This window comes from Anolis carolinensis, chromosome 6, assembly GCF_035594765.1.
Source record: "Anolis carolinensis isolate JA03-04 chromosome 6, rAnoCar3.1.pri, whole genome shotgun sequence".
Lineage (NCBI taxonomy): Eukaryota > Metazoa > Chordata > Lepidosauria > Squamata > Dactyloidae > Anolis > Anolis carolinensis.
In genome coordinates, this window is record NC_085846.1 from 95,487,723 (window position 1) to 95,515,633 (window position 27,911).

At 40.9% G+C, this 27,911-nt stretch overlaps 1 protein-coding gene across 3 annotated transcripts in view; it reads right to left on the reverse strand.

Moving 5' to 3' along the window:
• Positions 1-10,386: 10,386 nt before the first annotated feature.
• The window catches only part of nmt2 (N-myristoyltransferase 2), a 43,807-nt gene continuing 26,282 nt past the window's right edge, over positions 10,387-27,911 (reverse strand). Inside the window, exons 3-12 of one of the 3 annotated variants that reach the window (XR_009999685.1) lie at positions 25,896-26,040; positions 22,750-22,868; positions 22,117-22,208; positions 20,435-20,551; positions 18,478-18,648; positions 16,324-16,432; positions 14,189-14,359; positions 13,070-13,237; positions 11,832-11,965; positions 10,387-11,094 (exon numbers count right to left, since the gene is read on the reverse strand). Coding sequence is in view for 2 of the 3 variants with exons in the window: in XM_062957407.1 (XP_062813477.1) it covers positions 11,074-11,094; positions 11,832-11,969; positions 13,070-13,237; positions 14,189-14,359; positions 16,324-16,432; positions 18,478-18,648; positions 20,435-20,551; positions 22,117-22,208; positions 22,750-22,868; positions 25,896-26,040 (1,251 nt within the window). In the remaining variant the exon portion in view is untranslated. Of the gene's footprint in view, positions 11,095-11,831; positions 11,970-13,069; positions 13,238-14,188; positions 14,360-16,323; positions 16,433-18,477; positions 18,649-20,434; positions 20,552-22,116; positions 22,209-22,749; positions 22,869-25,895; positions 26,041-27,911 lie in introns of all 3 variants that reach the window. The other 2 variants (XM_062957407.1, XM_062957408.1) reach the window with 2 other exon arrangements.

Consider the following 27,911-nt stretch of genomic DNA (forward strand, 5'->3'; position numbering starts at 1 on the left):
AGCAAGGGAAACTTTAATCTGTCCCTCGTCTCCAGAATCATCCATGAGCAGCGACCTCAAGAACAACTGGTTATCTTCAAACTTTAAGTATGGATTTTGTTGTAGGGAAATCAAGATAGTGCCTGGGTGGAGATAGGCCCAAGACCAATTAATAAATCGTTACTGTTTCTTGAAAGCAGTAGAGTGGACACTGATTCTGTGGGGTTCCTTGCTCAAACAGGAAGGCAAACCAGCATCCCCCAAGCTGAAAGTTAAGACACGTTAGCGTTAAAGACATTTAAAGCAGCTTGGGTGTGACAGCAGAAATGTGATGTTGAAACTAGGCGTTTCACTAATTTGCACCCATCGTTACGTGAAGTCTTTCTTCGCCTCAAAGCTCTTTAATGTGCCTTTTTTTGAATTCAACTGAATTATCACCAGACCTTTTGCCCTCTCTCCCACCTACTTTAATTCTAAGCTGTGTCTAATAACAATTCAGATGTTTCCAAAAGTACACTATAGCCCGAAAAAGCCTACCTAATATTAAATATTGACTAAACTCAGTTATTTGACCATTTAAAACATACCTTACAAAGGTATTGTGCGAAGATATTGCTAAAACATACAGAATTAGAAGGTGCATGTTGTTCCAGAAAGAATCTATTAATACTTAGAATAGCGATGTTTTAAATGACACATAATTATTCAAAACAAAACAGTACGAAAATGGTATATTTATTCAAACATCCTGTCAAGGACAGAACGCCACAAGATTCAAAGTAACAGAGTTTATTAGATTACAGAACTCAAAAATGCCCGTAAAACACAAGGGCCAGGCAGTTTTTGCCTTTAGGAGCAAAAAGGGGCAAAAGTAAATGTTCAAAAGATAAACCGGATTAAACCGGAGTTTAATCCGGGTAAAAACAAACTGCTTGCGTCAGCCTGGGTATAAACGAAACAAAAGCCAAGGAACAAAAGATACAAGAATGCAACTAATTGGCAGCAGATTCCTCTCTGCTGCCAACACTGTGCTTAGAGTAACTTGCGTCGCTCCCCCACACACACAGCAGACAGGATCTCCAACACGAGTAAAACAGCCAAGGATTGTAGCAGTTGAGTAGACCAGTTCCGTTCCGTAGATCAAAGCCAGAAGCAGACGTTTGTAGTTTTTCCAAGTCCAAGAAGGGGGGAAGACAAGCCGTGGTCAGTTCAGTCCGAGTTCTCAAAGCAGGAGATGGCGTCCGTCAAGAAGACGACGGAAGGTCAAGCTAATAAGAGTAAGCACAGGTTTGCACAAACAAATGCCCACACAATCCCTCCCGCCGTCTGACCCTGGATTCCAATCAACTTACGTCACAGCACAGGAAAGCACACAAGTCTTCAGGGAAGCGTCCCACACACACACGGATCCCAAGCGTTTGCCCAGATTACCTTGCCCAACGCAATTTGCAATTGCTCTCAAGCCCCATTTTATGCCAGTTACAAATCTTCATCACTGTCAGCTGTCCTCCTTAACCCGGGCGTTTCCTCATCACTTTCCTCGTCAGAGCTGGAACACCTCTGACTACGCCCAACAGCATCTCCAGCTGTGGATCCCGTCCCATCCCTCCAGCTAAACCATGGGTCTAATCCTGAAGGTCCCCATTCATCTTCTGTCCCATCATGGCCAGTGGCACCCACTTCCTCCCTTACCCGAGTCCAATCCATCTCATCCTCCTCTGAGCTAACCAGCCCCTCCTCCATTCTCTCCGTAAACCCTTCGAAAGACTCCTCGTCAGAAGGTGCTGCAAATATGTCTCGCAGTCTTTTTCTCTCTCGCTCCTCGAGAGTATCTGACTCTCGAGGAGTCTTACGCCCACGTCTGTCAGTAACAGAGCCATGAGGCTCAATCATAACACTATCCCCTCTCACAAAGGCCTCCTCCCCCGATGGCGGAGAAGTGGCAGTGATACCCTCCGCTATAGCACCACGACGACTAGAGGTATCAAGTTTCAACAGTGAACGATGAAAGACTGGATGGACCTTTAAACTAGACGGTAAACGCAAACGAAACGCAACAGAAGAAATCTTTTTAACAATAGGAAAGGGACCCAAATACCGAGGCGCAAACTTTCCCCCAGCCTGTTTAATATGTTTGGAAGATAACCACACCAAATCCCCTTCTTCCAACTCCTCCCCTGCCTGCCTGTGGCGGTCAGCCTGAGTCTTCTGCGTTGCCTTAGCTTCCAACAGTAAGCGACGGGCAACATCATGCAATGCAGCCATTTCCGAAGAGCGGTACACAGGGTCCGAAGAGACCACATTGGTCGACGGCGCCACACCTCCCCGTGGGTGAAAACCATAAGTTAGCTCAAATGGCGTATGCTGACTAGACGTGTGCACCGCATTGTTGTAAGCAAATTCCGCCACCGGTAACCACTTTACCCAAGCCGTGGGTTGATCTAAACAAAAACAACGCAGATACTGCTCTAAGAGCCCATTAACCCGTTCCGACTGTCCATCCGTTTGCGGATGGAAAGCTGAAGACACGTTTAACTTAGTCCCCAAACACTCATGGAAGTGTTTCCAAAAGCGTGACACAAATTGCGGAGCCCTATCTGAAATAATCACCTCGGGTGCTCCGTGCAAACGATAGATGTGCTTTGTAAATAGTAAGGCCAACGTAGGGGCCGCCGGAATGGTTGAACAAGGAATAAAATGAGCCAGTTTGCTAAATAAATCCACCACCACCCAAATACAAGTATAACCCCCAGACTTAGGCAAATCTGAAATAAAATCCATGGAAATGATTTGCCATGGCCTCTCCGGAACAGGTAAAGACGATAACAACCCTCTAGGGCGCCCAACAGGCGTCTTACTCTGCTGACAAACGGCGCAGCTGTCACAAAAGCGCAGAATGTCTTGCCGCATCTTTGGCCACCAGTAGCTCCTGGTGATAAGCTGTACGGTCTTGAACCTGCCAAAGTGCCCAGCCATGGGTTCGTCATGGTGGGCTCTAATCACCTCCAACCTGAGGGTCCCTACTGGTACGTAAACCTGCCCCCTACGCACCAATACCCCGTCTTGATCCTGGAGATGCGGCAGTATGGTACGGTTACCTGCAGAGAGCAGCATCAGTTGCTCCTGAGTCCACACATCATCCTTCTGAGCCTCAAGGATCTGGTCATGTAACCCAAGCTCATTATCTACAACACACAGAGAGGCAGTAGGCAAGATGGTCTGACATACTACCTGCTCATTGGTCTTAAATTCCGGCTTGCGGGATAAAGCATCGGCCCGCAAGTTTGCCTTCCCCTCCACGAACTGCACCTTGAAGTTAAACCTGGAGAAAAACAAAGCCCAGCGGATTTGACGCTGGTTTAACTTCTTTGCTGTTTGCAAGTGCTCTAAGTTCTTGTGATCAGATCTGACCACGATCTGGTGCCGTGCCCCTTCAAGCCAGTGCCGCCACACCTCAAACGCCACCTTAATCGCCAACAACTCCTTCTCCCATATGGTATAGTTCTGCTCGAAGGGTGTTAGTTGCCGCGAGTAAAATCCACAGGGACGCAAGGTCCCTGAGGAATCCTTCTGAGACAATACAGCCCCCAACGCGTAGCTAGAAGCGTCCGCTTCTACCACGAACGGTCTGTCAACATCAGGATGGGTTAGTATGTTGTCCGATTGAAAACTAGACTTTAGTTGTAGAAACGCCTCGTGAGCTTCCCGCCCCCACACAAATGGCTGTTTCTTGCGCAGAAGCTGCGTCAAAGGTACCGTGAGCTTTGCAAAATTCGGAATAAACTCCCGGTAGTAATTAGCGAAACCCAAGAACCTTTGTACATCCTTCTTAGTCTTCAGCTCCTGCCATGAGTTGACGGCGTCAACCTTATGTGGGTCCATTTTAAGTTCCCTACCTGACACTACATGACCTAGGAACTCCACTTCAGGCACATGAAAGACGCACTTGGAAGCCTTGGCGAAAAGCCCATTAGCCCGCAGTCGGTGCAGAACCTGCTTGACATGTTGACGATGTTCTTTCTCGTCCTTAGAAAAAATCAAGATATCATCCAAATAAATCACTAAAAATTGGTCAATTAGGTCCCTGAACACATCGTTCATGAACCTCTGGAATACCGCAGGAGCATTACAAAGCCCAAAAGGCATGACTCGGAACTCGTGGCATCCGAAACACGTGTTAAATGCCGTCTTCCATTCATCCCCTTCCCGTATACGGATTAAGTTATAGGCCCCCCGCAGGTCAAGCTTGGTAAAGACCTTAGCCCCTTGCACCCTTGATAACAGTTCCGAGATTAAAGGGAGCGGGTACCTATCCCGAATGGTGTATTTGTTTAGGATCCGATAGTCACAGACCAGCCTAAGTTCCCCAGTCTTTTTGGCTACAAAGAATACTGGTGCCGCAGTTGGAGAACTAGATGGGCGAATAAACCCCTTGGCTAAATTTTCATCTAGAAACTCCCGCAAAGCTTGCCTTTCCGGTACAGTCAAGGCATACAGCCTCCCTGCTGGCAGTTTCGCACCTTCTGCCAACTTGATGGCGCAATCATATGGCCTGTGCGGTGGTAATTTGTCCGCTTCTCTTTTACAAAATACATCAGAGAACTCCCCATACTCAGCAGGCACTCCCTCCATATCAGAATGAGTAACATTTAGAGTGCAACAATCCTGCCTCTTTAAGATCACTTTACGTGTTGCCCAATCTACTTGTGGGTTTACTACAGCTAGCCAATCCATCCCCAGGATCACATCATATCTAGGCAAGCTTGTAATATCCCACACAAACGTTCCCGTTACTCCCTGCACCTCCCACGTTACTGCTGAGGTTTCATGGTTAACCACCCCAGTCTCCAGCAGTCTCCCATCTGCTCCTTCCACCCACACGTCGCATGCCTTGCGCACTCTAGGAATGCCATGCTTCTTAGCAAACTCAATATCTACATAGGAGACCGTAGCCCCTGAGTCCAGCAGTGCCAAAGTAGAAACAAGTTCCCTTCCCCCAACAGATAATGTAATGGGTACGAAAACATGCTTCCTCCCCTCAGTTGACTGCTTGAGGAGCCCTAGTGCGTTGGACTCACGTCGCACTAGGGCTGGCCTTTTCCCGAAAACTGGGAAGGTTTCACATTACAATTTTTGGCAAAATGCCCAGCATTCCCACAGTACAAACACAAGCCCAGCTGCCTCCTACGGCTCTTTTCCTCTGTAGACAGCTTTTTAAAGACCCCAAGCTCCATGGGCTCTTCCCCCATCACCACAGGTGCCCTGGTTACATGCATGGGTGGCGCACACATTGCTTTTGAGTGTTTACGAGCCTCGAACCTTGCGTCTAAACGCAGCACCTTAGCTACTAAGGCGTCCCAGCTTTCAGCCGGCTCCAAGCGTGCTAATTCATCCTGGAGCATATCACTTAACCCGGCAGTAAATAAAAGCATGAATGCATTTTCCCCCCAATCCAGCTGGTGGCGATACAGGTTAAACTTATTTAAGTAATCCAAAACAGTCCCCTTTCCCTGTTTCAACCGATACAGAGCCCACCCAGCGTTCTCCGTGCGGAGAGGATCCCCAAAAGTATCAGTTAACAACTTTTTGAAATTATTCAAATTGTCCTTGACTGGGTCATTTCCCAAAATTAAATTAGTGGCCCATTGTCCTGCGGGACCGGTCAACAAACTCAAAATAAAGGCCACCTTGCTAGTGTCTGTAGGAAAAGCATGAACACTGAGCTGAGAAAAATAAAGCTCCACTTGTGCCAAAAAGGTTGGCAACTTGCACCTGGTTCCGTCAAAGCGTTCAGGAGTCAAAACATGTCCTTTCACAGCCTGAGCTGTTTGGCTAACGGTAAAAGCCGTTTGCAATTGGTCTACTTTGGCCCTTAACTCATCCATCGTCTTCCTGACGGGTTTATTGCTGCAATAACTTTTTATGGGCGTTGGGCAATCTGTCAAGGACAGAACGCCACAAGATTCAAAGTAACAGAGTTTATTAGATTACAGAACTCAAAAATGCCCGTAAAACACAAGGGCCAGGCAGTTTTTGCCTTTAGGAGCAAAAAGGGGCAAAAGTAAATGTTCAAAAGATAAACCGGATTAAACCGGAGTTTAATCCGGGTAAAAACAAACTGCTTGCGTCAGCCTGGGTATAAACGAAACAAAAGCCAAGGAACAAAAGATACAAGAATGCAACTAATTGGCAGCAGATTCCTCTCTGCTGCCAACACTGTGCTTAGAGTAACTTGCGTCGCTCCCCCACACACACAGCAGACAGGATCTCCAACACGAGTAAAACAGCCAAGGATTGTAGCAGTTGAGTAGACCAGTTCCGTTCCGTAGATCAAAGCCAGAAGCAGACGTTTGTAGTTTTTCCAAGTCCAAGAAGGGGGGAAGACAAGCCGTGGTCAGTTCAGTCCGAGTTCTCAAAGCAGGAGATGGCGTCCGTCAAGAAGACGACGGAAGGTCAAGCTAATAAGAGTAAGCACAGGTTTGCACAAACAAATGCCCACACAATCCCTCCCGCCGTCTGACCCTGGATTCCAATCAACTTACGTCACAGCACAGGAAAGCACACAAGTCTTCAGGGAAGCGTCCCACACACACACGGATCCCAAGCGTTTGCCCAGATTACCTTGCCCAACGCAATTTGCAATTGCTCTCAAGCCCCATTTTATGCCAGTTACAAATCTTCATCACTGTCAGCTGTCCTCCTTAACCCGGGCGTTTCCTCATCACTTTCCTCGTCAGAGCTGGAACACCTCTGACTACGCCCAACAGCATCTCCAGCTGTGGATCCCGTCCCATCCCTCCAGCTAAACCATGGGTCTAATCCTGAAGGTCCCCATTCATCTTCTGTCCCATCATGGCCAGTGGCACCCACTTCCTCCCTTACCCGAGTCCAATCCATCTCATCCTCCTCTGAGCTAACCAGCCCCTCCTCCATTCTCTCCGTAAACCCTTCGAAAGACTCCTCGTCAGAAGGTGCTGCAAATATGTCTCGCAGTCTTTTTCTCTCTCGCTCCTCGAGAGTATCTGACTCTCGAGGAGTCTTACGCCCACGTCTGTCAGTAACAGAGCCATGAGGCTCAATCATAACACATCCATCTGTGCTGATTCAAGATTCAATAGCTGGTCATCTGTTAGCTAGAGCTGCAAATATCTGCAAACTTAAAAAGCACAGTGTTCCCTTCCCCACGTTTACATTTCTTTTCTTTATTAGATATTTGCTGTCGTGGTCAATTAATGCATGCAGAACTGACTCTTAAGTGCATTTTTAGATTTAAAAAGAAGGTTTTCTTTAGCATGTCAAATCGGTCCTGCAGGAATGAAAACATTTGAAATTTGGACTTTTAGATGCAGGTCGCAACATCTTAGCATACTCCATGATGCAGTTTCCTAAACAAAGGTTACAGCTCTAATCGGTTCAGATTAATATCACATGCTGTTAAATTCCAAGAACTAAAATTGCATCTTGGCAATTAAAAGGATACTGGAGCTTAAATATTTGTTCAAAGTTTATACTTGCTTCAGAGAGCTGCTATAGTATAAATATCGAAAACAGGCATGTTTTAAGGATCTGGGAAGTAACAGTATTAAGGATTTGTAGATAATTACATACCATGTTCACATGTAACACTAAACCATGCACGGACAGATTCGAGCCCTCCAGAGGTTGTTGGACTACAGTTCCCATTAGCCCTAGCCACATAGTACAAGAGTGTGTGGAAATTGCAGTCCAAAAATGCCTGTAGGACTGCCTCTGTGCTGAATTGTGGCTTGATGTGGACAAGTTTTGGCAACCTCAAGTAAATCACAACATTAATATGCCCCTGTAGAGCATCAATTTCTAAAAACAAACCAGCTACAAATGGCTGTTCTTTAGCTGGCTTGACTGATAAAACTATAGAGTTTGATTCACCCCTTGCCAAATTCAGGAATGGAGAAAGTAGAACAAAATTCTGCAAGCGCATCTCTCTTTTGAAACCTTTGGCTTCACTTGGATTGAATTAGGGTTGTGCATAGCAAAGATGGGAATTGTGTAGCCCTCCAGATGTTGCTGATTTATACCTCCCAGGAAAAGCCCAAAATACCTGGGAGTTATCCTGCTCTGACTTACAAGACACACTGCTTGACTATTAAGCAAAAAGTGAGTGCTAGAAATAATATCATACAAAAACTGACTGGCACAACCAGGGGATCACGACCAGAGGCAGTGAAGACATCTGCCCTTGCGCTTTGCTACTTTGCTGCTGAATACACATGTCCAGTGTGGAATATATCTCACAACGGTGGATGTGGCTCTTAATGAGACATGCCACATTATCACAGGATGTCTACGCCCCACACCACTCGAGAAATTATACTGTTTAGCTGGTGTTGCACCACTTGACATCCGCCGGGAAGTAGCAGCCAACAATGAAAGGACCAAGGCATTGACATCTCCGGCCCATCCCGTTTGGATATCAGCCAGCACACCAATGCCTTAAATCAAGAAATAGTTTTCTAAGATCTACAGAGATACTCGTAGGAACACCCCAGCAAGCGAGAGTCCAAAAGTGGCAGGCCAAATCCTGGAACCTCATGCAATGGCTGAAACCAAATGAGACCCCCTTCCCCCAGGCGCACAGAAGACTGGGCAACTTAGAAGGCGCTGAACAGACTGCGCTCTGGCACCATGAGATGCAGAGCCAACTTTAAGAAATGGGCCCACAAAGTGGAGTCCACTACATGTGAGTGGAGAAAAGCAAACCACAGACCACCTATTACAATGCAGTCAGCCCTGCCACATGCACAATGGAGAACCTTCTTATAGCAACATCAGAGGCACTCCAAGTGACCAGCTACTGGTCAAAGGACATTTAGTATAATGCCAAGTTTTAAACTTTGTGTTTTTAAATACATTACAACTATACCCTTGGTTCGCTTCTGACACAATAAATAAATAACCTCCCAGCAGTCTTAGCAGCTAATGGTGAAGAATGTTGGGAACTGCAGTAACATCTGGAGGACTGAATCATTCCCATCTCTGACTGAGTGCTGTCTACAAACTGGGCAATTTAGTCACATGAAACACTTCTGTATACTAGCTGAGCTTTATTACAATAATTTGTGCCCAAAAGTGTATGAAATGTCATTTTTTTCACTTATTTATACCAAGTCTACTTTTGTTTTAATCTTTTTGGGATGAACAAGGTGCAAAGACACTGGGGAAAAACCTGATAGGAGCTATTGGCTCATCAATAGCTGCTATTGATGAGCCACATCTCATCACATCTTTGTCACATCTTTTCTTAATTTATGTAGTAGGGAAGAAGGTAATAGTAAATCCTGTTAAGCCTTGTGTCCTCACTGTTTGTTGTCCCCCACCCCCAATTTCTAATTGTTACATTTATTATAACTAAGAGAGCATCTACACTGTCAATTTTATGCAGTTTGATACCGCATGAACTGCCACGGCTCAATGCTATAGAATCCTGGGAGTTGTAGTTTGGTTAGGCGCTCTTTGTCAGAGAAGGCTAAAAAGACCTCGTAGAACTTTTAACTCCCATTCTTCCATAGCCTTGAGCTGTCACAGTAAAAGTGATGTAAATGCACCCTAATATGCATTTGTTGGCTCAGTCTTGTAAATCTGTCTATATTACTGTCAGGCAGACATCTAAGTAAGGGACAGGCAACCTCTGGTTTGGGATGGGGCAATTTTTGGTTTTTAGGAACCATTATGTACTGCACCAGGCCTCAAAATGCCTAAAATCTGAAACTGGAAATGACTGGAAATCTAATAACTGCTTTAGTTTTAAATATTCAGATTTTTGTGGACTTAGGGGTGAATTTACCATGAAGTAGTTCACAAATAACTTAATGTCTATGAACCACCTTTGCTCTTTTCTAGCCTTTCTTTTTAAATACAGGTTTCTATTGTCAGTGGAAGGAATGGAATGCATATAAAATATTTCATATTTTAAATTGGGCTTCATCAGTAGGGAAGGAGATGGCATATTCCAGTATCAAACAAATAAGTGTTGGCAATGTTGTGAACATTAGCTTATGAGCTCAAGGGGCAATGAAACCCCTTTGCTTCAAAATCCAGGATCATACTACTAGTAACAATTTTACTTATTTACACAAAACATAATGTTCATTTCAAAATTATGGACATTTTTTAAAAAAGCAAGTAGACAAAAAGGAATATGTGCAATTTTGCAAAAAGCCTTTGAACACATTCAGTCTTAACACATTTGGATAACAGTACTAAAATCCTTAAGTTTTATGTACAGCTGTTCTCACCCTACCGCCAAAAGTGTAGGCTTCCTTTCCTCAAGAGCTGTAAGGTGAACAGAATAATATAATTCAGACAACATATAAACACCTGCACTAAACAGTGCAATACTATTGAGTCAAGTCAGTGATCTATCGCAGATCAAAGTACAAATCTGTGTGTTCGTTTTTATTGATTTGGCAGCATTGCTTATGGAGAAACAAATGCACCAGTCAAACCAGCACATTTCTGGACCACTCCACAGTTACAAAAGACATCCAAGATTTCCATTGTTTCCTAATAAACAGTCAGACTCCCCAACCTGCCTCCCTTTTGACGATGACATCCTCGTAATGGAAATAAGCAGAAATACTTAAAATTGGCTCCTTCATTTTTGTTACACGGATAAACATACACTACCACTTAATAAATAGAAATGCAGCAGTTCAGTCACATAACAGTAAAGAATTTGTACTCTATTCCAACACTGCCATTGAGTTGTTGTACAAAAACAGTCCTATGCAGGGGAAAGGAAGGGGGAAGAGAGAAAAACTCTTTTTTTTGTCAAGATGCGAGCTAAGCGTTGCAAAATGAAACACCTGTGCTTTCTTTTCATGGATAAAAACAGAAAAAGGCCAATGAGCTCTTCCTGTTCACAACTGAAGGTGTGGAGGGCTGGTCCCTCGTGGATTTCTTTGCTCCCCTCCTGCACACCCGCAAGGTTCAATGGTTTTATTTAAAGTTCATCAGGCGTTGTGCTTTTACTCCTCTTGAGCTGCACGGGTCCAAGAGCTTCTGTCAGCCCAGATGATTATTATCAAGAACTATAAATACAAATGTCTTTCGTCCTTATTGTAGTACAAGACCAACCTAGAAACAAAAAAGATGTATGGGATTAGTTGAGACAGAGGCACAGAAAATACGAAAAGTGGCTATTCAAATGTTTTAGGCCTTAGTTATAAGATGAATGTTATGAATTTATAACAAGAGAGAGAAATTACAGACCTTCTGAGAAATTATATACAAACTAGCATATATATGTGGCATTGCTCAGTGTCATTGGAACTACTGCCTGCCTACTTTCTCCCTCCTCCAGATCTGAGAGCGATGACATCACAATGTCTCCATGGGCAGGTTTTCTTTATTGGCTCTTTCCTGCCTTCCCCTTAAACCAATGGTTCCCAACGCTTTTTTGAAAAGGGACCACTCTCCAACATTAGTACCAGAGGGTACTAAATCAGTTTTTGTTCAACTTTAGATTCCGTTTGGTTATTTGGGATGCTGATTCAGAAAACTGTATTGGATAGACCACATCAGCTCTAGTTTCTGATATAGAACATATGCCATCCAGTAGTCACCATCTGTTTGTCCACAGAAAACCATACTTAATAATCTAGAGCTGATGTGGTCTATCCAATGCAATTTTCAACACCCCAAATAACCCCAGGAACAGGCCTAAAAACAACACCAAAGAGTCCCTGCTTCCAGGTGCCACATGGAACGGATCTGCTCAGGGGAGGGAGGAGTAGAAGCAGCAGTCAGGAGTTTTTGTGGTGAGTGCGTTATTTGGCTGATATTTGTACAAGTTTTTGTGGTGAGTGCGTTACCTTTTCAGAATCCATGCCAGGACACCTCCAGTTATACAAATAATATTGCAAGTTGCCATCTCCAATACCAAATTTCAGTTTTTCCAGGAATGTTTTATTTTCCATCAAGTCTAGTGCATTGAACACATCAAATCCTTTCTGGCAAAACAAGAATATTCAGAATTAATTTTCTGATAAGGCTCACTTATGTTCTAATTACAGAACTTGGTTCAACTAAGGAAGAAGAGTCTGTTGTCCATCCCCTCCCCAAAACCAATGTCACAATTAGCTGATACTAATTGAGCACCTTGTTCCCCTATCCAGATAGTGTTGGGTGGCAACTCCCAGCATCCCCTCATCACTGACTGTGGCTGCCTAGGGCTGATGGGAGTTTGAAATCCAACAGCATCTCAAAGGTTGCACACTGTCTGGTCGGGTAGAAATCCCCATCTAGCCGAGAGTCAGCATTTCTAATATGGTGGTTAATGCTTCTTTTTAACCTTAGTGTTCTCACTGTACTACAAAAATTAATTCAGAAGGCAACTTACTAAGAACATTTCTCCCATCCAAGCTGATCAATGAGCCACTGTTTTTGTTTTTGGTCAAAGCTAATTATCCCAGACTAACTGAGGGAGTAATATTAATCTAGAAAGCAAAAGCTACATTTTGCACTGACTTTTTTCCTGTCCATAAGAAAGTTACAGCTATAAACATTTGAGTTCCAGCTGCTATAGGGAACTGAAAGCTCTCCTAGGAATTTAACGCAACACAGCTCTGGGCAATCTAGAGCAGCCTTTCTCAATACCTTTACACCATGGAAGAAGCCCTGAAATAATGTTCAGGCCTTAGGGATGCTAAGTGCTAGTGCTTCAACAAAATACAAAGCCCAGGGTTTCATAGTAATGAGCCCATGACAGTTCAAGTGGAGTCAAACTCCTAGTTCTACAGTGCAGATGGTTGAGGAACCTTGATCAATAGCCTCCCTCCAATCTGCTTCAGTGTCAAGTGTTCTGCACTGGAAGATCCAATGTACAAGGAAAGCATCTGTCCACAGATGTAACATTATTGGTGAAGTGAGATGCTTGGACCCAACTCCATTTTTTGTAATGGACGAGCAAGTGGAGCTATGTGTCTTGTTAAGATTGTCATATCCCATCACCACTGTTTACGTTGACTAGTATGAATGGCATTTATAGTGCAACTCTTCCCTCATTTGAACGTCTACTGTTTCCCATCTAAAAACAAAAATAACTGCTTACCAGCTTTGCTATAATGAGTGCATCATTCATAAGATCCAGAAGAGGGGTCTCTGTATGAACATTGTAGAAGGAGTAAGCAGCTTTGAGGCTTTTATGGACAGGATGGTGCATTACTGTTGAAGGTAACGTATAGAAACTCAAGAAGTCGGTTAAAATACCATTAGAACCCTGAAAAAAAACCAACAACATCATCAATTAATAATAAGAAATCCAAATGCATAAGTAAACTAGTTGGATTTGGAAAAAACTACTCTGGCCAAAGATGTCACCACTGAATAAAAGTAAAGGTTTCCCCTGACATGAAGTCCAGTTGTGACCGACTCTGGGGGTTGATGCTCATCTCCATTTCTAAGCCAAAGAGCCAGCGTTGTCCTTAGACATCTCCAGGTCATGTGGCCGGCATGACTGCATGGAGCGCCGTTACCTTCCCGCCGGAGCGGTACTTATTGATCTACTCACATTTGCGTGTTTTCGAACTGCTAGGTTGGCAGGAGCTGGGGCTAACAGTGGGCGCTCATTCCGCTCCCGGGATTTGAACCTGGGACTTTTTAGTCCACAAGTTCAGCAGCTCAGCGCTTTAACACACTGTGACACCAGTGTGTTAGATAAGGATATTGTCAAATTATTTGCAGTTCTGCCAGATTGCGGGCTCCTTTTTCTTCTTATAACTACATTAGTTCTGTACTATTTGATTTCACTTTAAGCAGGACTCTAAAGACTGAACATTGGATTTTCCTCAAAAATGACATTGCAGAATTTTTATTTCCCTTGAAATATGTAACCATATAAATCACATACATTTTCTTAAATGCTTGATACTTGGTTTTACTATTGTAATACACTGATATGTGGTATTTAGGCATTTTTGTGTTTTCAGTATTTTTCTATATTTTTCATATGTGTTAGTAGACTTCTCAACATCACTATCTTTTTTTTTCACTTTTAGATTATCAAAGGTTTTCATCTCCAGACTAGTGTTCTTCACTATGTCCGAACATAGGCAATGCATATTTAATTAAAACTAAACTGACTTTATGAAATGATACAATACAGTCAAATTAGGGGGAATGCAAGCACTTGGGGAACAGCAGGTTGAGAGGAGAGAAGGGTGTGACTCACCTCTACAACAAACGTGTCAATAATATGATCCTGTGGCAGGAACCAATGGGCCACTTCATCTTCATCCATAAAAGGAGCAAGGTGAAACTGCTTCAAGTAATTGTTAACTAATTCTTGAACTGCTTTTATATCTTTCCGTTCCATTGGTCTCAAACCAGAAGTTTTTGTGGCCTTGGCATAATGGAAAAGATCAGAACATTTAAAGAGCAGCTTATATGCAATAAATAGTTCATTAAAAGCATGTAAGAGTATTCAAAGTTTGGGGCAAACATTTCTATCTTCCAGGCTCTTTGCAACTGTTGCAGAACCAATTGTTGGACTTTATATTTTATCACCTCCAATCTTTGATGGGAATGACTGGATTGTAGTCCAACACTCCTGAAGGGGAAGAGTTGGCAGAAGAATGCCCTAGAATAGGAGTTGGCAAAACTGGAAGTCATCCTTTAGTTCTTAATCCCAACCAGGTCACACTCATCATTTTTGGGAATCAATATGGAAGTTCTAATCACTTCCAGGTGATTTTTCAGGGCAGTTTTCTGCTGTTTCAGAGGGTTGGGACAGAATGCGAAACTGTCCCTCAGAGTCAATTGTTTGCTATAAATTGCTTCTGAAATGTGTACAATGCGAACTTGGGGGTTGACTGATCTACCTTACTGATCAAAATGTTTGATACATTCCCCCTGGCCTCAACATCATTGACTTCCAACAGTGGATGGAATCGGTATGGTATATTTGTTTAAATAAGGAACTCAACTCAAATAAATACAGAACAAAACAAAAGGACATAACCTTGCGTAAGTATAGCATTACTTTGTTGTTTTTGGAATAAGGATTTATCCTTATGAGACTTTTCAGCATTAGAAATAAGTATTAAAACTAAATATGGTTCTTCAGCCCAGTTGGGAAACATATAATAGGTTTTCAGCCTAAGGTTTCAGACACAGCCATGCCTGTCAATGAGTAGATTGAAGGGATGGCTCAGGAAGCACATGGTGGTAGGCAAAGAGTGATGGTTGCGTTGTTGAACTCCTATCCAACATCCTCTAATCCAGTGGATCTCAACCTGGGGTCCCCAGATGTTTTTGGCCTTCAACTCCCAGAAACCCTAACAGCTGGTAAACTGGCTGGGATTTCTGGGAGTTGTAGGCCAAAAACATCTGGGGACCCCAGGTTGAGAACCACTGCTCTAAATTAATCTGTCGTGGTGCTTAATGCTGTCCTGTTGCCAGTACAATGCTACCTTCCCAGTATCAATTTGGGCAGGGCTTCTTGAACTTTTCCACTTGCAACCCCTTTCTGGCTGAGAATTTTTTAAGTGACCCTGGGTATATATATATTTAAAGTACATATAAAAATCAAACGTTTTAGTGATAACAGAACAATATTTGCAAAATTTGCTAAACAGGCTGATTTTTCTTTTTATGGAGCACAGATGAAGCATCTTTTGCAGAGTCCACTGTGAACACTGCACAACAGCTTCATGTAAATGACTATAGCAGCCACTAAATAGTGTCCTGAAACCGTTTACTTTTGCCAACATTGAACTAAGGGTCGGAACCCCCAATTTTAAGGAGTGTATTAGGATTTGGTTCCAGAGCCCTCCATGGAAGCTAAAATCCATGGATGTTAAAGTGCCATTATTATATGGATGTCCCTTATATTAAATGACAAACAACTCAAATGAGGTTGTCTCGTCCCCCAATATTTTTGAACTGTAGTTGGTTGAATCTGTGAATGCAGAATCCATTGATACAGAGGGATGGCTGTACTGAAGTAATGTTTAGCTGTTTGTCTGCCTGTCTATTTTTAGAGAATGCAAAGGGTTGCCATGCTGTTCTTTGCCTCTGGTAGTAAAATGGTTTGGCCCATCCCTCCTGGTTTAGAGCTATTGCCTCCCAAACAAACTAAATTAAAACCCTTTATTCTTGTGGCTCCAGTGCTTCCCCTCAAAAAGCGTAAGTATCTTTCAGTCAGTACTACAGTTCTTTACAAGTAGTATTTTCCAACTGTAGTTACTATTTTAATGTTCCTTGAGCAGGGAATTTATAAAAAGCTTGCCTTGTCAGAGAACGACAGAAGGCTATTTTGTGCCCCACTGTGACAATGAAGGTCCTCTGAGTAGAGACATTGCTTACATCAGGAAGTCTGTAGAGTTTCATTGTTCTCTGTAGAGTCATATTTCTACTCAAATGAGAAAATTTCACCTCTACCAATTTCCTAGGATTCAATGATCGATGCCAGTACCTAGAATTGAAAAACATAAAAAAAAAAATTTAAAACCTTGCTCAGTCTCATTCAGTAACAATCCCTGAACAGCAGTATCTCCATTTCCTTATCAGGAAAATTAACTTGTGACATTTAGCTGGCCAATTTAAGATAAAATATTGCTATACAACTTGGAGAGGATCCAGAATGTTGATTTTGCTCGGCTGAAATCTGTCTTGATTCCGCATAAGAGGCCAATCCAATTTCAAAGCCTACCAATGTAAACTGGAATCACATCACACTTCTGTCACTGAATCCCACTGAAAATCAAATAAGAGTGGGATAAGGTTCATTGAATTCAATGGAGTACATTCCTAGGTAACTGGTTCAGAACTGCAGCTTCAATCCTTACCATATTTCTTCTGTTCTAAGGCTCACTCGTCCCCATATAAACATCTCAAAAGATATGCCCTAGAATCTCAGCTACTTTTTATATAGAAAGAGGGTTTTTTTCCCGTTGGTGGTACTGGACTTCATTTGCCTCTTATAACTGATGGTGCCTTAGAAATGAAGATATATGGCATTTATACAAAGCAGTGAGTAACAGGATACCTATGTTTCTCTGTGAGAAAACTCAATAATGCTGCAGATAATTAACTACACCGGGATGGGGATTTGAGGGTTTAAATCAAGGATAAGAACTGTGTGGGTCCTCCAGATGTTGAAATGCAACTCCCAGCATGCTTCAACATTACTGACTACGTTGACTTGGGCTTGACATGCAGTCAAATGTCTACAGAGCCAAATATCTCTCATCCTTATCTTAAATCTAGTTGCTAGTCCCAAGTAGACCTACTGACTCAATTATGGAATGGTAAATGCCATCTGAACTTGGAAGCTGATTAATGTCAGCTACGATTAATGCTTTGAAGGGAAACCACCAAGTAATATAAGGTGCTGTAGGCTATATTTTTTAAAAAAAAGGAACTAGCAAAATCATCTCTTGAGTGTTCTTTGCCTAAGAAACCCTTATGAATTTTATGGGGTTACCATAAAATGGCTGGTGACTTGGAGCACATACACACAAATCAACATTTACATCAATTTAATAAATTTATTCTAGGTAGACATGGCAATATTTATTTGCTTTAAGTTGGGACAAAGGTGGGATTTTTAAAAAGTAAATAAATAAAATATTTAAGCCTAGATGTTTTGTATCACACCTCCAACAATACCTTTCTATTGGTTGCGGCCATTCAAAACATATGAATGGCCAAAGATTCTTGAACCCTACTACACAATCATTGTATCATGCCAATTCATTACAAACCTAATATAATTTATTAAATAATAAATTTTAATTATTTGTTTTGTGCCAGTTTTATAATCTTTTTTTCCTCCAATTTTTGTTAAGTTGCTTTTAATTTCCTCTTCAATGGAGAGGAACAGGGTATGAACTATCATAAGAAAAAAGTCCTTTCTACAGCCAAACAGAAGTCCGCTGCGGAAGAATAATGATATCCATTACTATGTCAGTGCTGTCGCACTTTTAGTTCCAGGCAAATTTAAACACATCCAAAAGATTACTGGGTGTAACTTGCCACCGGATTGGTGGACAACAAGAAGACTGGCTGTTCCTGGGCAATTCCCTTCAGAGAAGGGTTGTAATATTTCACTTTTGATAGCAGGGAAAGATCTTGGCAGCATGAGATTAACTTCCCAGCTTTCCCTATAAAGCACTTCTGCAAATTTATTTCAGGTATTTAGAAACTGAAATTGAAAGTACAACGTGTAACATTTTTAACATGTATAATTAATTCACGCTAAATAGATTGGCAACAATCTTTTTTGCAACAACTCTTGCTCACCTTGGTAACTAAATGTGCTGTAAAGTTTGATGCTGCCACCATGTGGTGATTCAGCTCTAGAGTGATATTTCTTAAAGAAACAAGGGTTGGAAGCAAGGAATCTACAAAACAATGGATTCTACAACTATCACCAAGTATCCACAGACAGAAGAAACAGTATTGAAACCGATTAGAGCACAAATAATCCCAGATATTTCAGAAAACCCTTTTGTTTACCTGCAAGTTGCTACAGGCTTGGGAAGTACAACGCCTGCAGTGTAAACTGCCTGAAAAATCCCTTCCAAGTTGACTCTCCGGGTTATTTCGCGTATCAGGACGGGTGCTACTCGTTTAGATCTCAGCTTTTTATGTACACACAGAAAATTAATTTCTACCATTTTCTTCTCACTAGGAATAAAAAGTTTTATGTCACAAGTTCAGTTGTGTAAAACCCCACATGCTCATGTACCTGATGTCTACAGCAGAGAAATAAAATACCAACTCTTTTAAAAATGACTTCGTGTTAGATTACGCATTACAAACTAAACGAGAAAGGCAGTAATGACATATGCATGGCAGGCTTTTTCTTATGTATACACAATGTATAAAGTCCCTGAACACTGGGGGCAGAAGGAAGAAACTTAACCCTTTTCTTAGAACCCTGCCTCTAGTATCCTAATTTATTTATTTACTTTTATTTATTTACAGTATTTATATTCCGCCCTTCTCACCCCGAAGGGGACTCAGGGCGGATCACATTATATACATATAGGGCAAACATTCAATGCCCATATACACATAGAGGCAATTTAACCTTCTCCTGAGGAGATGTTCGATTCTGGCCACGGGGGGAGCAGCTGCTTCATCATCCACTGTGACGGCACTTCCTCATTCCAACGTTGTAAATTAGTTAAATTTGCCTCCCCACTTTATAAGTGGTACCTTATTTCCTACTTGATAGATGCAACTATCTTTTGGGTTGCTAGGTCAGCAATGAGCAGGGGCTATTTTTTATTTTTCAATTGACGGGTGCTCACCCCGCCACGGGCTGGCTTCGAACTCATGACCTCTTGATCAGAGTGATTTATTGCAGCAGGCTGCTCACCAGCCTGCGCCACAGCCCGGCCCCTTAAGATAGTTGCTGGATGTCCCAACTATCAAACTCACACTAACAGCCCAAACAATAATGCTGACTACAAAAATGAAGTTTCAGAAGTTGGAAGAACAAGGTACAGGTATTTCCATAATTTAAACTCCATCTACACTGTTGAATTAATACACTTTGACACCACTTTAACTGCCATGGCTCAATGCTATGGAATCCTAGGATTTGTAGTTTGGTGAGGCATTGATAACACTTTTTGGCACAGAAGGCTAAAGACCTTGTAAAACTACCACTCCCATGATTTCATAACACAGAGAAATACTGATAGGTTCACCTTATGGTCACTATAGGATGGAAATGACTGGAAGGCACACAACAACAACAAATGTGCCCTTTGCAGAACATGTGTTCCCTTAAATCATGTTATAGCCACATCTGTAATCCTGAATGCTTCCTAGTATCGCACACAACAACAGCAACAATAACAACAACAACAACAGGCATATAAACAAAAATATAACTTGAAATCATAGCTGGAATCCACTTAGTGATATATCAACATTTAAATTAGAGCTTTACAAACTGTGTCATGACATATTAGTGTGTTTGCTGCAATGTATAGAAGTGTCACACAAGTGTAATAGGAAAACTGATTCTGTGTGACATAAGCAATACCAACATGTTTGCATTTTTAAGCAGCAAAAGTGCTGATTAGTATTAGTAATATTATTATTCATAAATGACAAAAATCTTGGAAATGGATACCATTAACTTACAAATCATATATTTAAAAATATATAAATGAAAGGTTTTCATGAGATATTGTGCATCCCATATAGTTCGTTATTACAATTTACATATGTGTCTGTATCTCTCACAAGGGTTGGTTTGATCTCTGGTTTGCTAGTAAAACTGAATTACTGCATCAAGAAATGATGTACTGAATGTCTAAAAGGTGTGTCACCAACATGAAATGTCTGAAAAGCTCTGACTTAGGTCATGCCACCTATGTAGGGTCAAAAAGGCCATTTTGCACAAGCATGGTATCTTATTTTTTTCTGTCTATCTATCTTTGACGTCAGGGCTTACCTTTCATAAATCCGAATATGGGCAGGGATGGCACTTATGAATCCCACCAACTTTCTGTTGGATGATACCCTGACTCCACAGTGCCATTGCGGAAGCCAGCCTGGAGGCCGCAAGGCCCTGGAAGCAATAAAAGGAGGAAGAAAATTAGAAAAAAAAATAGAACATTTCTGAAATATGAGACAAACCTGACATCTAGTGGGAACATAAGAGGGGGTCTCCTTAATGGCTGCCCGTAAACTCTGAAACTCTCTTCCCAGAGAAGCTAGATTAACACTGTCACTATTGTACTGACTTTTTGTAGACATATAAACACTTTTCTATTCTGACAGGCATTTGATATGTGACAATACAAAGCCCGCTTACACAACGTGCTGGATATTACAAATTGTGTATGTTCAATGATATATGTTTTTACTTGCTTTTAATGTTTAGATTTTATCTTTTGTGTCTTTGGTTTTTTTTAATTAAATTATATTCAGAAATAAAGGAAAAATTAAAGAAAACAGAAGCAATACCAGAAAAACAGTTTTTCATAATATATCAAACTGAACTATACCAACTAACACAACTGTATCTAAGGCTGGACCTGCACTGCCATATAAACATGATTATCAAATCAGATAATCCAGATTATCTACTTTGAACTGGATTATATGAGTCTACACTGCCATATAACCCAGTCCAATGCAGATACTCTGGATTTTATATGACTGTGTAGATGAAGTCTAAGACACTCAGCCTAACATAAAACAAACTTACACTAATAAACACATTCCAGACATATGACTACTACCGGTAGGACTAATCTAAAAACCTCACATTCATTGCCTGTTGGTTTTTACTTCTTATTTTATTGCTCCCTTTAAATAACACTAAATATCAGCTCTTCTATTTTTAATAATGCTAAATGATTAATCCAATAGTTGAAGTTTGCCTCTATCTTTACTGTAAAGAATGATAAGTAAGTCCTAGTCTTTTAAAAAGGTTAGTCAGGGATTTCTCCTGAATCAGCATCATCAATTTGTCCATCTCAGGCCTCTTCTACACTGCCATATAAAATCCAGATGATCTGCTTTGAACTGGATTATATGGCAGTGTAGACTCATATAATCTAGTTCAAAGCAGATAATGTGGATCATCTGCTTTGAAAACCTGGATTATATGGCAGTGTAGAAGGGGCCTCATTCACAAATCTTTGCTATTTGGGTGGATTTTTGACAATGTCTTTTTAACTGCTCTAAACAGGATCATGAAGAGTTGGAAGCAACTGAATAAATAAACAACAACAACAAAGCCAGTTTGAATCCCAATGTGGGGAAAGAATGGATGGAAATAAATATCATAATAATATATAGAAAAATATATAAATTTTGCAGGAACTCTAAAAATATTTAAAAGCAATGGCTGCAGTAATCTGGGGTCCTACAAATAGTTTTGGATTGCAGCTCACATCACCATTCATTCTTGGTGATGTTGTCTGATGGGTAGTGCAATCCAAAACCTTTGGAAGGACACGTTTCAAATGTTGCTTTTAAAAATAAAAACAGTGTAGTCCTTTCCCACAGTCTAAAATACATGGCAGAAAAAGGAAAAAGGGCAGGAGAGGTCACAGGGGAGAATGAGAGCCCAGATACAAAATCTTTACTGTTTACCATTTTAGACATATGGAATTGTTTACTCACCACAAGAGAAATTCTGGGGAATAGTCAAACCTAAACATATTGTCATCATCTTCTACATAGTTTTCATTTAGCAGCATGTATAATTCTTTTAGCTGGAAAAAAAAATCAACATTATTAAAGGTAAGACATTAAGCATAGTGTGCTCATATACACCTTTTTAGTTGGAATGCCTCATTTACTTTAACATCAATGGAAACCTTTGCAAATTGCATGCATGAAGACTCAAACTGAAATAAAGGAGGGAAAATGTATTACTTTTCTGATGCTGTGGGACTGCCACTCTCATCAGCTCACAAATATAGGATAAGCTGACTAAAAGTACATCTACACTGTAGAATTAATGCAGTTTGACGCCACTCGAACTGCCATGGTGCAATGATATGAAATCCTGGGATTGGTTGTTTGGTGGATCTTTGGCAGAGAAGGCTAAAGGCCCTTTAAAACTAAAACTGCCATGATTTCATAGCACCAAACCTTGATATTCTAAGTGATGTCAAACTGGATTAATTCCGCAGTGTAGCTATACCCTAGGATGAGATTGCAGTTCACCATAGTTCAGAGGACCAAGTGTTTCCCACCCTCACCATGTGTGTTTCCCACTTGTTTTTAAGGACTACTGACAATTCTACTTACAACTTCGGCATTACTCAGATCCAAAGTGTCCCATGTAAAACCCTGCGGTAATGAATATGGCTCTAAACGGATGTTGTCCTTATCTGGTTCAATTGCACCATGAGATGTTATAACTTCACCTGGTACGAAAAGAAGGCAAGATTACACTGCATGTCAGTCAGGTTTGGTTTTTGAAAAATAATCATTTCTGGGGTGAGAGTTATTGAACAAATATGAAATGAAAAATGTTTTGACATATTGCTCAGATTAAATTTGGATAAACTTTATTAACTTCATTATTTTCTTACTGGGGACTAGCAAATTCCTTGTCTTTGCAATATTATATTTATGATATATGTATATGATTAATGTATCAGCATGGTGTAGTCGTCTGAGTGTTGGACTAGGACCTTGAAAGACTGGGGATGCATCTATTCTAACCTGCAAAATTAATGTAGTTTGATACTACTTTAATGGCTACGGCTGAATGCTATGGAATCCTGGGAGTTGTAGTTTCGTAAGGTGCCAGCACTCTTTAGCAGATAAGACTACAGACTTTACAAAGCAACAACTCCGCAACACCATACCAAGTGACGTCAAACCGCATTAATTCTACAGTGTAGAAGCATCCCAGGATTCAAATCTCTGCTCGTGCATGTACACTCGCTTGGTGATTTTGGATATGTCCCACTCTCTCAGCCTCAGAGGAAGGCAGTGGAAAAACCATTCTGAACAAATCATGCGAAGTACATCCCACGATAATTTAGCCTTAGAGTCACCATAAATCAGAAACCTGATCACACACACATAAGAACAACAATGGCGTTTTATGGTTAAACTTATTGGGAAATCCAGGAATTTCCAAAGGCTTTTGGAAATGTGACGCTTTTGGAGATTAATTGGCATTCACACTATTTGGTATAATCATAACCTTTTGGAAAGTTTGATCTTCCTGAGAAGAGTTAAAAACTTGCTTATGTCAATCTTCTCCATTAGTATCCATGCATTTAGGTTTCTCAGCTGTTAGACTGAAATCCCTGGTTATCTCTTTGAACAGTTAGGAACAAAGATATGCCAATGCACAAAATATATAGCAGATCTTCAGAAGTGTTATTTCAGTTGCATACATACATACATACATACATACATATATATATATATATATATATTTACTCCTCCATGAAATATATTGCTTTCAAATCATGCTCTGAAGAGACTCAAAATAAGTAGTCTTCATTAAAAATTAACATACTTCATGTATTTAGAATATGTGTACATTTCTTACTGGTTTTATGTTTACTGAATAATGTATCAACTGTACTATACTGTACTATACTTCAGCTGACTGTACTATACTGTCCTTTATATTGGCTGTAAACAGACTCATATATTAACTGAACATCTCACTGCAGCATACCGACTATACTCCTGCTCTAACTGGCATCAACAAACTTCACTGACTTCTAACTTCCAATGGACTCAAGCCTCAACTGACTTTTAACTGACTTAACTCACTCCAACTGACTTCTGATTCAAGCGCATTCTAAAATAGTCTCTGAACATTCCAAGATCAGAATCACGTGGTCTGTAGTCCCTCCCATAAACTCAAACAACATAGAGTTAAGGCAGCATTTCTCAACCTGGGGGTCAGGACCCGGGGGGGGGGGGTCGTGGGGGAATGTCAGAGGGGTCGCCAAAGACCATCAGAAAACACATATTTCTGATGGTCTTAGGAACCCCTTTGGCAGAGAAGCCCGAAGATCTCTCCACCTGTCCTTTTTGGAAAACAGACAGCAAATCCTGCCGATGTGGGTGAACTATAACTCCCAACCTCCGTGGTCAGTCCCCTCGAAACCTCAAAAGGATTTAAAGATTGGCATGTTGGGTATGTGTGACAAGTTTCCTAGGTCCATCACCAGTTTGGTGCAGAGTGCTCTCTGAGTGTTGGTGAACTACAACTCCCAGAATTCAAAAATAGCTTCCCACCCCCAACCCCACCAGTATTCAATGTTGGCCATGTAGGTAGTGTGCCAAGTTTGGTGCAGATCCATTGTGGGCTGGGTTCAGGGTGCTCTTTGATTGTAGGTAAACTATAAATCCCAGCAACTACAACTCCCAAATGAAAAAATATCAATCCCTCCAACCAAAATAGTATTCAAATTTGGGCGTATCAGGTATTTGTGCCAAATATGGTCAAGTGAATGTAAATACATCCTGTATATCAGATATTTACATTATGATTCATAACAGTCGCAAAATGACAGTTACGAAGTAGCATCAAAAATAATGTTATGGTTGGAGGTCACCACAACATGAGGAACTGGGTTAAGGGGTCATGTCATCAAAAAGGTTGAGAACCACTGAGTTAAGGGAAAAACTACATACCAATGTATACATACAATACAGTAAGCAATCTGAATCATGCACATAACAAATAACTAGTATAGGAGGCTTGTAAAAGGTTGCTATTTCCAACAAAACTATCCCCGTATTTTAACTGTATATTTTCTTTTTTATAGTTGAAATATAGTATAAGGAAAGGCAACTGTGACTATCCTTACATTTCTACCTGCTCTAATCTCCCTAGAAAGTAGTATTAACATCAGGTAGTATCATACACCAGGTACAGAATTAAGAAAAATAGTTTTGGACAATAACTCCCAGAATCCTCTGGTGGCAAATGCAGACTGGGAGTTAAGGCGAGTTGTAATGCAAAAAAAAAAAATCTTCCAAGCTCTGTTCAAGGATGCAAAGGAGTGACACAAGGCAGAAGACAGAATTATTCAAGATTCCAAACACATATCTATACTAGCTGAAGCATTCTGATATTTGTTGTCCAAAAAGGTAACTTTTCTAATGAAAAGAGGTGGGCTGCAGCTAGAAATATGATCTTCTTGGTTTCGGCTCCTCCTAATTATGAATTTCTTTCTACAGCTAAGTTTTCCTGGCATGTATTCTGATGACATTTTGATTTCGAGCAAAGCCATTTCCCCTGAACTTTTAATATTGAATAAACCTTCTGTCGATTTAACCTTGTTAAGATTTTATCAGGTTTTTTAAAATCTGTAAACCACTCTGCAAATATTTAAAGGGTTGGATATAAAATGTCAGACAAATGAAACTGATAAAAGATCCTTTCATATCTGAATCATAGTTTTTAGACTTACTAAGTTTGGGTACAGGCTGCGTATCCCAAAACTGGTATTTACGTTTGGTTGCTTCGTCAATGTTCTTTGCTGGTCCCTGGCAAGCCGAGAGGAGTTCCATGGCTCTTTGAATGTCTTGCAGCTTCTGCATTGGAATGGCTGGATTCTGCACCAAAAGACAAAAACATGGGCACACTTACAGGAAGAATCTAAACGCAGAGGTGCCCTTTAAAAAAAACATTTAATAAATTAAAAAACACAACTCATTCCTCCCCTCCTCAAAAAAAGCAGCTATAAAACTATAATAATATACTTTTGTTCAACTTTGCTGCATTTCCGCTTCTGCTAAATATAGACATCACACACATACATACATACACATATACAGGCAGTCTCCAAGTTACAAATATTCAACTTACAATCGACTCTTAGTTAAGAATGAGGACGAGACAACAGGAAGTGAGAGAAATCTTCCCATAGGAAAGGAGATGCACTCCTGAAAGTGTTATCATGGGGGGAAAGTGTCTCCACTGAAGCTTTCTCACCAATCCTTGTTTCCATAACAAGCCAAATATTTCAAAATCTAATGATCACATGGAGAGAAAGTGAGGTGAAATCTTCTGAACAGAGGCTTAGATAGCAAAATAAATGCCACAAGGTTGTTAAGCCTCTCTATGCGATCCAAAGCATGAACACATGCATGCATGCATGCATACATACATACATACATACATACGTGTGTGTGTGTATTACACTTAACAATGCACCTGTTCCAACTTACATACAAATTGAACTTAAAAACAAACTGACAGAACCTATCTTCAGAACTCTAAAATCAGAACAGTAAATAAAGAACAACACTCTGAAAACAGGGGAATTCCAGATGTGAAACATTCAGGGTTAGCTAACACCTCCAAACAAAGGATTCCCCCAGTCAGGAATCAGCCAGGCCTTGAAGCTGGCAAGGCCATTAAATGCTAATCAAGGTGATTAATTGCAACATTCACACTTGCCTCTGACAGACAGGAGTTCTTTCTCCCACCCTGGACCTTCCACAGATATGTATACCTCCCTTGTTTAGTTTCCAATATATCTCACAACCTCTGAGGATGCCTGCCATAGATGTGGGCAGAACATCAGGAGAGAATGCTAGTGGAACATGGCCATACAGCCCGGAAGACTAAATCAAGGAAAAAGATATAGATTTCGAACTAGTTAAAGAAATATTGGAAAGACTGCCCGCTAATAACTTTTATTAAGAAAACTAGGGTGATAAAAAGAACAATGAATAAACAAACAGCATTGAATAGATTTAATAGATGGATATATGTCCTTTCTTTTTTGTATGGAAGATAGGGAAGTTTGATGGTAACACAACTTCTAATTGGTTAACCTGGGGCAGAGTCTGGAAGGAATTTACATCAATTTTGTTGAACGTAAGATGATGATAACGCAGAATATATGTTTGGGTTTTTTAGGTAAATATCTTATTTTATGACAGAACCAATTTATTTATCTATGATTAAGAAAATGATAATTAGACAAGGAAAATGATGGGAAGTGAGAAGACTACGCTGAAGAAATTTGAAGAATATGGTAGCGTTTAGTGTGATGAGTTTCATATTGATTGTGTAAAGGTAGGTAAAGGTTTTCCCTGATGTTAAGTCTAGTCGTTTTTGACTCTGGGGGATGGTGCTCATCTCTATTTCTAAGCCAAAGATCCGGTGTTGTCCGTAGATGCCTCCAGGTCATGTGGCCAGCATGACTGCATGGAGCGCATTTACCTTCCCATCAGAGGAGTATCTATTGATCTACTCACATTTGTATGATTTCGAACTGCTAGGTTGGCAGAAGCTGGGGCTAACACCGGGAGCTCACCCTGCTCCCTAGATTCGAACCGCCAACCTTTAAGTCAGCAAGTCCAACAGCTCAGTGATTTAATTTGCTGTGCCACCAGGGATAGTGTATGGGGTGTTTATTCATAGATTTATTTATTGTATAATTAATAAAAATGATTTATTAAAGGTGATTTCATCT